The sequence below is a fragment of the Astatotilapia calliptera genome, chromosome 11 (genome assembly GCF_964374335.1).
Source record: "Astatotilapia calliptera chromosome 11, fAstCal68.1, whole genome shotgun sequence".
Classification (NCBI taxonomy): domain Eukaryota; kingdom Metazoa; phylum Chordata; class Actinopteri; order Cichliformes; family Cichlidae; genus Astatotilapia; species Astatotilapia calliptera.
The window spans coordinates 22,804,890-22,817,469 of record NC_137432.1 but is presented as its reverse complement, the minus strand read 5'-3'; the positions used below and the strand labels follow the sequence as shown (position 1 = coordinate 22,817,469).

Below are 12,580 nucleotides of genomic sequence, written 5' to 3'. Positions count from 1 at the left end.
CAAAATGAGTAACAGAGGCGGATCTCATCTGTTGTTTTCGACACACACCCAGCAGAGCAGATAATACGCTGGATGTGTTCTGGATATTGATGAGGACTAGTTAAACACAGACACGTGCGGCAACTGAAAAGAGTCTTAGAGACATGAATAACACAAATAAACAGACAGGTAAAGCTGGGTGATGCCGTGTGAGGATGTGTTTTTCTGTGTGCTTGTGCAAACCTGTCTGAGCAGAATTAGAAAGAGGCTGATCAGGCTGGACTTGTTCAATTTGTTTTGGGGCGAGAAAACACACCCAGAATCGTACACAGCCCATCCCACCATCCCACACACTCGCACACCTTCTCTTTCTCTCTCTTCCCTTTGGGTGAGATGCACTTGCTTGAAACTAAATTACACATGACAGCTCAGCTCCAACAATCTTTTGGGGAGTTTTTTCTTCCCACTTTCTCTTTCGGTCCACTTTCCTCTCGGTACAGCTCACTGAGTCTTTCTGTCAAGTGTTTTTAAGCTCTTCTCTGGTTTCTGTCTCATTAATTTCTTCACCTGAATGTTTGTCCATCTGTGGCGGAGCTCCTGCCGTGACTTTTCTGGCTAATTTGCCGCCTCTATCTCTATCTTCTTTTTCTCTGATTTCCTCAAAGACACAGAGAGACTAGGTGGGGAGCCAGACTATCTCACTCTTTTTCTTTCCCTTTTCATCTTTACCCTTCATTTAGTTTTGTGGCTTCTTTTAAGCCTCCCCGGCTCCTTTTTGTGCTCACTTCCTATGCTTGTTTCGCCCCGGGAGTCCTAATGAAGTATGGAGAGGTGGTAGAAAAATAAGTATATTTCCTGTAAAGTCTCACTGCACATTAAGTGGTGACGATGTTCAGCGAGGATATAGGGAAAAAAAAAAAAAAAAAAAAAAGCTTCACTGTAGTAAAACTCTTACTATTTGTTAAAAAATAAGCTACTAATCCATTAGGACCAGATTTATCGGCGCAAAGGGGAAAGAGATTTTAATGAACTCCAACCTTTCAGTTTCATCATGCGTGCGAAGTGCAGCTGGCCTGTGCACAAATCTCGCCATCAACCAGGAGGTGAAGAAAGACTGATATTTGCACATTACTTCCATGACATCCTCAGGGATAAAAGCTCTAATCCGCAAATTCAATCTGTGCTTATGAGCAACTGCTTGTGGACGCTTGCGTCTCACATGTTGCGCGGAGTGAGAGTGACAAGAAAACAACCCCTGTTTATGTGCGTGTCCTGTCATCAAAGCGAGACGCGGTGCCTCTGAGACCCTCCCCCTTCTTCCCCTCCCGTTGTTGTGGCTCCCGTCAGGACACCCCTGACCAAGTCACAGACACCCTGGCTCCAAAATGAGGGCCTCTAACCCCTTCTTCCTGCCTCTGTGTGTGCGTAACTGTTTGTGTGCGTGTGTGTATGGGTTAGTGCTGACCTACCTGTCAAAACACGCTTTGTTAGCTGAGCACAGCTCTATACTTGTTTTCCAGGGCTAATAAGCTGATCACTACCCTGAGCTTTCTCTCTGAAAAGGCCCTTTGTAAGTGTGTACACTTCTGTGCAGGTGTGTACGCCTTTGTTTGTGTGTTTATCTGCGACTGTGTGTGTGTCTTGGGTCTACAAGGGCAAGTGCTTTACTGAAATGAAAAGACACATCTGTAGCAGCCTAATTAGCCAAATAAGCCGTGCCTCTCATGTTGCTCCTCTCTACTGTTTTCTTCAGTCAAACCAGTAATAACAGGGTTGGGTAAAACAAGACATTTGGAGGTCTCTAGTGGTTCCCTCTGAAGTAACGAGTAGTTTTAAATTGTATAGGATACACCTTTTTCCCCACAGTGTGTCCTTGTTAGCGGTCTGGCCGACCTCCATGTGAAAACGGGCTTGTCAAAAGCCAACAAAACAGATAGATTTTGTTGCTAATTTCATTCACGGCTCATGCTTTTAAGAAAACTCTCCTTTTATTCTTCTCTTCACCTCCTCACTTCCCCTCCTCCTCGCCACCATTGGTCTGGCTAATTAAAAGCTGTTAGGGGTCTGGGGCCAATGTGTTCTCCTGAAAAGGAGGGGAGGAGGAATGAATGGGATGTAATTATACCCTTTCCCTCCCCAAAGACAGAATGCCTGAAGGCTACACGGCCCCTTCAACCCCTTCTACCTTAACCCCTATGGAGCTTTCACTACCCTGGCTGCTGTTTACGTGTCTAATGTGTGTCCCAGTGGCTGATTTTGGTGGTTTAATAAAACCTTCTCACACTTCTGTATTATTTTAATTTCAATTAATGCTTTTTTTTTTTTCTTTAAATCTCCACCTATTCGTGCCCACTGAATTCGCTCCGTCTTCAACTCCACCACCCTCTTTACGTCTTCATTCATCAAAGCTCTGCACTCTAGCATCTCCCCGCGTCTACACTAGCCTCTGACTGGCAGTTCTCGGGAGAGTGAGAGTCGCGTTAATGTGATAACTATGTCCTCTATGAGACGGAGAGCCAGGTGTGTGAGCTGTCGCAAACCTACTTTCCACATTGCATCTTCTTCTTCCCGCCTATTGCTTTGTGTGTCTGTGTTTTCAAGGGAGAGGGATTCTCTGAAGACCCCTTATCCAGGGCGTCTCATGCCCCGGGCTTATGAGCACATCTGTTTATCAAGGTCTGTTGGAGCCTCTTGTGCGTGTGTGTGTTTGTGTGTGTGTGCGTTTTCCTGCATGAGACTGAGGTATGGGTAAACAGCAAAGGTTGAAGGTGGCTCTAGTCTTCCTTTTCTGCAGGTCATTCCTCAATACAAAGTTACTCTGATTGCGGTGCATGTGTCGTGAAGGTACAAAACAGAATAGTTATTACTGCTCCTTACTGCAGGTGACTTTTGCAACACTTCTAGTCACTAAAGCTTTGAAGTTTTGCAATTGTCTTTGCTCTGCTGTTGGCTCCCCCCCCCCTTCCTGTCTCCCTTCTACAGCCCTTCCCACCATTTGTCCCCCTGAGCTCGCTCTGGGCTCGCTCAAACTACTGACACAAGGAGTCTGTCTTTCACTGTCCGTCTGGGGAAAGTCGCAAACTGGCAGCCAGGTCAAAAGGTTACAGTTCAGGGTCGCCACTTCTCACCCGCACTAGCATCCGAGTCAGCACCGAAGATATATGTTTCACACACACAAAAACAGAGTCACGAAGAGAGTCTGCACGTCTGAAACATCAAACACACGCACCACTCCCCCCTCTTCTTCCATTTGCTCCTCAGGTAATCAGTAGTAAGTGTACACACACACACACAGGAATGTCACAGCAGAGGGGGCGAGGGGGGGTGGGGGCTGCAGTTCGGATAGTTTACAGTGTTCTCACAAGGCGCGCTCATCAAATTTCCAGCCCCACTCTTACACACTTTTACTTTGAGGTGTACACTTAATACCCGATTAATTTGCTGTGGTATGACAGATTCACACCTCCTTTCACACGGGCGTGAGGAGCTGTCAGTGGTTCTAATGGGTTTAGCTGCTCACTAGTGGGCAGCTCCATTAGAGCCAATCTAATATAAAATGAAAAGTCTTCCTATATTACTGCAGCTTCCTGTGTAATCTACTCCCTTCTTTCTATATCTCATTGTATTACAATAAAAACAATAACCACGGGGGATTTCTTTCCCCACTATGTGCAAATACAACCTGATGTCGATAAAATGATTACATTTTAAGCAGTTTCAAGAAATGTGTGTTCATATATGAAGCAATCCTTTTGCAGGATGAGAGCCTTTAAAACTGTCAACAATGGCCTTTCTCACTTATTCACTTCTAAACTTCTTCCCTCCCTTCATCCATCACTGTCCGGCCTCTCCTCCCTCCGTCTGCCTCTCTTTTATTCTTGCAAATTTAGCCCCCACCCCCACCCTCCATCTTCTATTTGTCCTGTCTCTTAATGCTGACATAATATACCAGAGCTCTTCATCCAGGCTAATTTCTCAACACAAATCCCTTTCACCCTTCTCTCACCCTGCGCCCAGGCCTCTTTCCCGCCTCCTTTTTCTCTTTTCACCGGTCCCCTCCTTTTTGGTAGCCTCCTATTCTGTCTGTGATGAATAGAAAGAGGCCAAATGGTATCATGCTTGGTTTAATATGCTGGAGGTCATGTAGAGTTAATCTGTTGGCCCGTTTAGCTGAGGGAGAGAGGGCACAAGTTCACTAACTTCTAAGAATTTACATCAAATATTTAACTTTTTTTAATTAAAAAAAAAAATGAAATAAGTTTTAACTGATGCAAAATAAACCATCTGCAAGAACATGAGCTGAAGTATATCTGCTGGTGAGTCAGCCTTAGGGGGGGCGCTAGTGAGCTTCAAGTGGGCAGCACTGGTCACGGTATGTCTGAAATTCTATGAATGAGCAGTGTACACATACGCGTGCTTGCCCATGCTTAGGACGATAACACCGGGCGAAAACAGGCCTCTCTAATGTTAGCAGAACGGGAGCTGATAGGTGCTTCGTTCTCCTCTGATGGAAAACTACTGGGGCAAAAACAGAGGAAGGTCTGTGAGGATGAGGGGGGACTGGTAGAGAAAGGGGAGGGGGGAAGGAAATCTGGACTACAGATAAGGAGCAGAGAGGAAGAGCAGAGAGTAAAACAGATGAGTCTGCAGACGTGATGCAAAAAAAAAGCCCGAAAACAAACCTAAGAAACAATATATACTGTTGTTGTAAACTATGGTAACTAAATCACCCCAGGTGCTTCGGTGCTATCATGTGTGAAGATATGCGAGAACATTTATAAGCACATTAGGTAAGAGGACAGTTATATCAGCAGGGAATAGGCACAAAGCCTCCTGATAACGATGGGGCAAGAATCATGTAAAGCTAAACTGAGATATTGCTGGAAATTGATTGTTCTGATGGATCCCATCTGGGAGATTATTGTGGGAATGATGCAATGTGACAAATAAAGGTTTTAAGTAATTTACATACATTCTAACAATTACCCACTAATCCACACACACACACACACACACACACACACACACACACACACACACACACACACACACACACACAAAAACAGAAAAACAGAGAAGCGTTACATCACAGGATCCCAGGGGCATATACATAGAATGAATATTCCAGGATGATGGTTTTGTGTCGGGTGTTCTGGGTCAGATGGTCAGATTACAAGCTGTCTGTACTCGATGTTAGTGTGTGTGCGTATGTGTGTGTTCCCATTCTGGTGAGATTACAGCCCAACAACCAGACACGACAGAGAGCGAAAGAGAGGGAGAAGGGTGATGAGAGGAGGGGGGCGAAGTGTGTAATAGTTGGGATTTAAAAGGAGGTGGGAGTACATTGACCCCGTTCACCTAAAACTGCAGGCAACGTGTACATGTACAGGCAGGCCTGGCTGCATCAATAACAGTGAAGGCAGGCTGAGCCAGACACAGGCTGAGATAAACAGAATATAACATTACACCAAACTCCTGATAAAGATATTTGCACAGATAGCAGAGGCATGGGACACAAACCCATGCCACTGGAGATGGATGAAGGCAGCCAAACAACTCAGATATGAAAGATTAAAAGGATGCAGCGGAGTAGTGTGTCGCTATCATCCATATTTGGATTTAAAAATGAGGCGATCTCGAATGTGCTTGAATCAGTAAGTAGAGAGAAAAGGAGGGCTTGAGGCTAGCGGCCAGTCTGGGAGAAGACCCAACTGTTAAAAGAGAGGAGTAGGAGTGGAAAGATGGAGAAGAGGAACACACAGGTACAAGGCAGAGAAACACACAGACACACACTCATGCACAGCTGACAGAGTTGAGTATAGTAACAGCGGGGTGGAATGCTGGCTGTGGCTAATATTAACAGCGAAGTCGTCCCCCTTATGCCCCCCAGTGTGTGGAAGTGCGAGTCACACATTTATCACGTCTCGGTGAGGGTGCTTATGGTAACCGGTCACTCCCTGTTTTGCTCTGACGCCGAGACACGTGAACTCCGAAGACCCAGAAACAATCCGTGAACTGTCAGTTCACAACAAAAACATAATTGCTTCCTGTTAAAAGCCAGGAAGTTAAATCTCTCCCTCTTTCTCTCTCTCTCACACACACACACACACACACACACACACACACACACACACACACACTAATAAAGCTGACACAGGTAGAGACAAGTAGCGTAAAAACAAGACCAGACCAGACTGTGAAAAACATGCCTCGCCACCTGTCGTGTAAGAAAACGATACACAAACAAAAACACTGAATCAAGTCCCTAAAAAGACTTGAAGTGAAGGATTAAGCAATAATCATTAAGTCACGCTTACACATGAGTACACATACAGATTGTATTAAGAGGCAAACACGCACACCTAAGGTGTTACCGGTTTCTTCATATCTCTATATGAGTGGGCAGGCTACTGCCATCTGGTCACTGTCCTCCACCTAAGACAGATCACTGCTGCTCACAATCCTACCAAGAATCAATTAGCATCAATTATCCACGGCCCACTTCCACCAAAGGTCGCTGATGGGTCTACTTAATCCTCTGAACAGGTGACTGATAGATCACTGGGGACAGTAGTAGGCAGGTGGGCTTTTAGTCGGGCAGGAAATCACAGGACTGCGAGACGATGGAAGAGCGAAGAGAAGAAGGAGGAGGAGTGAGAGTGAATTGGGGGATGGTGATGTAGAGCCGAGGGGATGATGGACTGAGGGGCTAATAGAAATCAGACTGTAAAATATGAGAAAAATAAAAATAAGTGGAATGGGGGTTTAGTTCCACTCCCTGTGAAAATGTGTTTTAGAGACAGACAATAAGCAAGCGAAAGTGTGCCAGAGTAGAAGCAGAATATATCCACAAGTGTCTCTGATCCATTAACTGTTCTATGAAGCTTATCTCTGCCCGTTTGTCTGTCTTTGTCAGAGTCTATGTTTAGCCATGTGGCACATTTGGGATTAGTGTTATATTGTGATTTTTCTTCTAGTTATGCAACTCCCTTTCTGGAGCAAAAATAGTGCAGAGTTGGATTAAAAACAGCAGACATAAGATCTGACTTTGTATTAGACCACCCTAATCTCTCTTGCTCTCTCTCTCTCTCTGCCTCCTTTCCCCCTCCAGCCTTTCTTATTTGAAGTAAGCCTCCGAGATCCAGTTTCTGTCCTTTATGTGGAACTGACTGGAAGACTCTGGTTACAAGTTTCCTTCTGTGAAGTTACCTTTACCTCCTGTCCCACCTGAACATGACTCCCTCCCTGGTTTGTAGTGACTCAGGTGTATAACTCAGGTGGGTCAAACCTGGTCTGTTGACTCACACACGGACTAACTTATGACACTAACAGTCCTCGTGACGACAGGACTTTTCCATTAGACTTCTTATCCAATTATCGGGACAATTGTTTTCCATGCTGCAGGGCTCTTTTTAGCCCCGCGTCTATTAACAATGTTAAAGGGCAATTAGAAATGTAAGCTAATCTGACTAAAAAGCCATAATGGCTTTTGCCCTTGTTTCTTCTCTGTGGTGGATTTTAATCGACCTATCTCGGCAGCAGAACCTCGCAGAGCGTCCTTCTGTTTCAGCTCGGTTTTAAAATAATACCGTCTTTCAAACGTCGGGATCACCCGCTCCACGCTAAAAGCTCAATAAATCGCGCTGCGATATGTCAGGCCCGATCGATCCCGCTGAGTGGTCGGATACCATTACATTTCTGACCTCAAAACAAACTAATCAGCAATATGCGCCCCTCTCTGTGTGACTCACCATCTCTCCTCTCCAATGAAAAACCTCTTTAAATTGCCTGATGCCGTATCTTTGTAAATATATTAGGGAATTAACTCGTTTTTATTGCTTAATAGAGTCATCTTTCCATGACACGCACAGTGCACACAGGTGCAAACCCTGCAGACAGCACTGGCCAAGTTCATACTCGTCGGTCTATTTTTTACTATTAGAGTATGTCTGTGTCTATGCGTTGCGGTTAAATATAGTGACGAATCTGTCCAGGCACTTGCTCACAGTCTTCTGCTTTTACATCCATCTGCTGCTGGGTGCTGTAGCACTCTAAAGCCACAGAGATCTTTAATTGACATATGAAGAAAGCATGGCAAGTCCGCGGATGCGAGTATGTAGGATAAGACTTTACATGTGTCAAACTTAAGAAAGTAGGATGTTACCGTCATTCCCCTCTGGACAAACTGGGAAACACCAGACAGTATGATTGACCCAGTACACCACTCACTTGGCTTCCCATGCTGCACTGAACATCCCCTATAACACTACACCAAAGCACAGATCAGCACTTACTTTGCGTTCGAGCTGTTCCAGTAGACGCTGTGTCTTTCCGCGGAGGCAAACCAAGAACCGATGGTCAGCACCAAACACAGCAGACACACCACATCCATAGCTTCTCTTCTCCGAAAGGAACAATGAACACCTTTAAAGCGGTAACTGACGTTTAAAGGACTTCACTTATGGAAGATGTTAATGCGCGCACGGAAACCAACTGAGGATTTTACGCGCTGTGTGTAGTAAGTAGTGCAAAGTAACGCTTCTCACTACACGCTGTTGTAGGTCTTGACTGTATCACAGAAGCGCAACTCTATTTTGTATTGCAGAAGCTCCGCCCCGTCGTGGTGTCACCAGTGAAGTCCCCGCCCCACTGGAGACGCGCTCTCCAGCTGCTCACGAAAACAACAGCCCGGCCCTACTCGTAGTAAACTGATAACTTTATAGAAACGAAAGTAAATATAAAAATTGTTTTTGCTTTGTTTAAGAAAATATGGTAGAAAACGCTACAGTACGGTGTTTCAAGTGTTGGCAGATCATAATTACCTCTACCTTATCATATAAGCAATACTATCTTAGCACTCGTTTTAATTTGTTTTAAGTATTTTGTTTTCAAAAAAAAACCATGGATTTGGATTAACGCGCGATCATGCTTAAACTAGACGTTTGTCCGGTATATGAAACAGTAATCGGAGAAATAACTAGTAACCAGCTCTACAGAAACTTTAGTGGGAAAAGCAGACAAAATTTCCTTCTTACAAGTAGTTGTAGAAATAATCATTTAAAGTACTACTAGATCACAAGTACTATAATTTTTTATTTCCTATAACTAAAAATTAATCCAAGACTTAAAGGAGATTCATACAGATTTCAGCAACTGTTGTTTTGTTTTTTTAAGTTGTTGTTCTTTTGTAACACTGCTATGTGTCACTCTTAGGCAGTGTTGCTTCTCTTTGTGACGTCTGTAGTTGCTGGTTTGTTATTATGCACTGTAAACCAGCTTGTTCACTGAGCTGTAAGCATACAGATGCACATAGGTTGCTTCAACACAAAAGAACTAAATATTGTGTATTAAACATCATTTTGGATCTGATTGTTTTACTACTTGTCCTTTGATCGCTTGAGAATGTTCTGCAGAAAGATGCACGAGGTCTTTAAGGGTATTGCTGTCTAGGCATGTTTTGTCAGATAGTAAAGAATTACTACAATCTTATCAGTAAGTCTAATCTTGTGGTGTCTGCTTATAGCTGTGGTCCTAGACAGGTAACTTTAGAAAACAAACTCACAGATGGAATGGATAAAGTCCAGATCGTGGGGTGTCGACGGGATTGTGGCCTCAGCAGGAGAGGGCTTCCCTCGAGCAGGCATGGAGCGCAGCCTGGGTTAGCTGCTTCAGAGGCCCAAGACTTCAGGGAAAAGGCAGGAGGCAGTGCGTGTGTGTGTGTGCGCGCGCGCGCGCGCGTGCGCGCGTGTGTGCGTGTGTGTGTGTTTTATATGCCTGACTGTCCCTAGGCTTAGCTGGGCAGGCATACACACGTCCTGGATCACAAACACAGACACACACTGTATATCCTGCAGGCGGTGGGGGTTAATCATAGCTCAGGGTGCTTTTCCATAATGCCTCCCCCCAAAATAAGGGTAAAGTAAAGTAAGACGATGAAGAATTGAAAAAGAAAACTGGGACAAGAGGTCAGTTTGAACAAAAATCAACCCTTTTGGTAATTTGTTCTAATGCAAACCCAGACATTTCCACAGTCTTTTGTGTATATTTTTCTTCTGTGGGATGATAAATATGTCTATGATCTTTTCAGACTACCAACAACAGGACTCTCCAGTTCTCTCTCATACACAGCACCAGGAGTGACTGTTGAACTGTTTGTCACTGCCAGCACACTTCCGGCACTCATGCTCGGGGTCTCCCGATGATCTGTTCATCTAACACACAACCAAGCTTGCAATAAAACAGAAACCCACATTCAGAATTTCACAACCCCCACATGCACCTCCTTTGTGCTGCTGCAGCCAACAGTCAGATGGCTGGGATCTCCCATCATGCACGTGCATCATATATACATGTGTACAAGCACACACAAAGATGTAAGCATTCTCTGCGGCCGGTTTGACAGCGTTGTTGCCGGTAGAAACAATACATGATTCTCAGAGTGAGACTTAATCCTCCCATAGTGCGCCCGCACGCACGCACACACAGACACACACATACACACACATACACACACATACAGAAAGGGAATACCGGGGATCCTGTGAATGACAGAAAGGCAGAGAATAAGAAGATGTCTGAAAAGGAGAGAAAAAAGCAGCTCACTGAAAAAGTGTTTCAGAAGATGGAAAATTTGACAGTTCTAAAAGTGGATTAAAGGAAGTTGGGGAAGACCTGACAGCCATACAAGCCTTTCAGGGAGCATAAACCATCTTGTTTATATTCCAAGGACTTATCTCCAGGCCTCAAAGTATCTGTCACATGTTGTTCAGCACGCTGTGGAAATCCTACAATTGCATAACCTGTTTAATTAAGACAGGAAGCTAGTGGCGCTACCTGTACCTGGCAATGCCTGTTTTTTCAGTTTCGCTCTCTTTCAACCACATCAAAAATGTGATCATCATTTTTACGGAAGATAAACACACAGCAGAGTGCTGTGTAAAGGAACAAATCTATAAAACCAAAACATATGGTGTCAGAGCTACAAGAGAAGTTTCGGTCCAGACAGAATAAATGTTTTGATTGGAGGAGTGAAGAATATGTGGGAGGCAGCTATGTTTTAAAAAAGGAAAAAAATATTAAATTTTCAGTCTTGCTTCTTTCTTCTACTCCTTCCTCTCTGCTCTCATCCTGTCAGCCCCCAGGTGGGGATCAGAGCTGGCCAGGGATCTGTGTTTAAAGATTTGAAGAGGTTTCTTTAGAGACACACACACACACAAATGTGAAGGAGTGTTTAACAGGGAGGCAAGGATAAATTGGAATGAGGTGGAGTGAAACTTTGAAAGAACAACAAAGAGGTGTTACAGTTTAAAAGAGGCATGGAAACACTGGGCGTGAGCCGCACTGGAGTGCAACAAAAACCAAAACGGGGATGGTGGAGACCAATCTTAGCAGCTGTTGTTTAATAGAGTATCAACACATCTGTCCAAACACAATGGCACAGGTTTTTATTGTGGAGTTTAAAGATGTGTAGAAGTTCTCTGATCCCTGGTTTTATCTCTCTCGTTGGTGCATTAGCAGAAGCGAGATGTTATCCTTTTGATCACATGTCCATCGTCTTTTTTGTCCCGATGTTATCACACCATCGCTCGTCTGCCCTCGAGCCTCTGCTGCTAGTGTACCATTAATGTTGCTTAACCTTCCTCACAAAAAAGAGCCTTAGCTAGCAATGGAAAAAAGGTCACATGGAAGATTAACATTATGCTATAATAAAGGGGTATAAAGGGGCTTAAAGGAGCTAAATCAGTGTAATTTGTGTATTGACTCTAGTTGATCACAGATTGTATTTCAAAGAGCTGCCTTTTGTTCCCCCAACCTCTATCATTACCGTTAGCTTAGGCTTGTTAACACTTGCCATTGTTTCATCTACACATGGACAGCTCGTCACCCTGCTGCCCTCTGTCCCTTTATCCCCGGCCTCCTGCGGACCCTTGGCCCTCTGGCTCATAGCGGCACACTTCGACAAGCTGCTCCTTCTCTGGCACCACAAAGGCACGTCTCCTGGCGCTCATTCAAACCCATTCATCTGCATACAGGTGGTCCTCTATTCACCCACTGAGAAGCACGCTTCTGCTTTGCAGATCTCCATGTGTCTAGATTTAGCCCCGGAGCAGGGAGGGGGGGATACTAATTCTTGTGGTATCACACACCGAGACATTAGCAGCAGAAACAACTCGGATTTGCAACACGTTTCTGCTCGGACCACTCTGGAAAACAGCCATGGATGCTGAGCTGTTTCAAACATGCTGCACATAAGCTGACAGGGTATCAAAACAAGCCATGGACACACACACACACTGAAACAATGTTATATGTGTGTTTCTGTGTGTCAGTAGGGGGTAAATGAGCCTCCTCCCTCCCTCCTGGACTAACACTGTCTCACTATTCAGACCACAGGAATCATTAACTTGCCCAGTCAACAGGCACACTTCCCTCGTTCGCTCTCTCACTGCCTCTCTGTCCTCCTTTCTGTCTCCCAGGGACTCTCGCACACATGCCCACGCACACACAAACACAGCAGCACACAAAAGCACAAATAAGCCCCAGTGAAATATTTAACCATGCTACTCAGCTCACATTGCCTCTGCCATCATTTGTTATACTG

General features: G+C 44.7%; 1 protein-coding gene across 2 annotated transcripts in view; it reads right to left on the bottom strand.

Moving 5' to 3' along the window:
* The window catches only part of efna1b (ephrin-A1b), a 29,648-nt gene that overhangs the window by 2,034 nt on the left and 15,034 nt on the right, over positions 1–12,580 (bottom strand). The window contains exon 1 of one of the 2 annotated variants that reach the window (XM_026184695.2): positions 8,274–8,558. The exons of the other annotated variant lie outside the window; for it this stretch is intronic. Within the exon in view, the coding sequence (XP_026040480.2) occupies positions 8,274–8,371 (98 nt within the window). The 5' untranslated portion in view covers positions 8,372–8,558. Of the gene's footprint in view, positions 1–8,273; positions 8,559–12,580 lie in introns of those variants that run through there. 2 annotated transcript variants of the gene reach the window in all.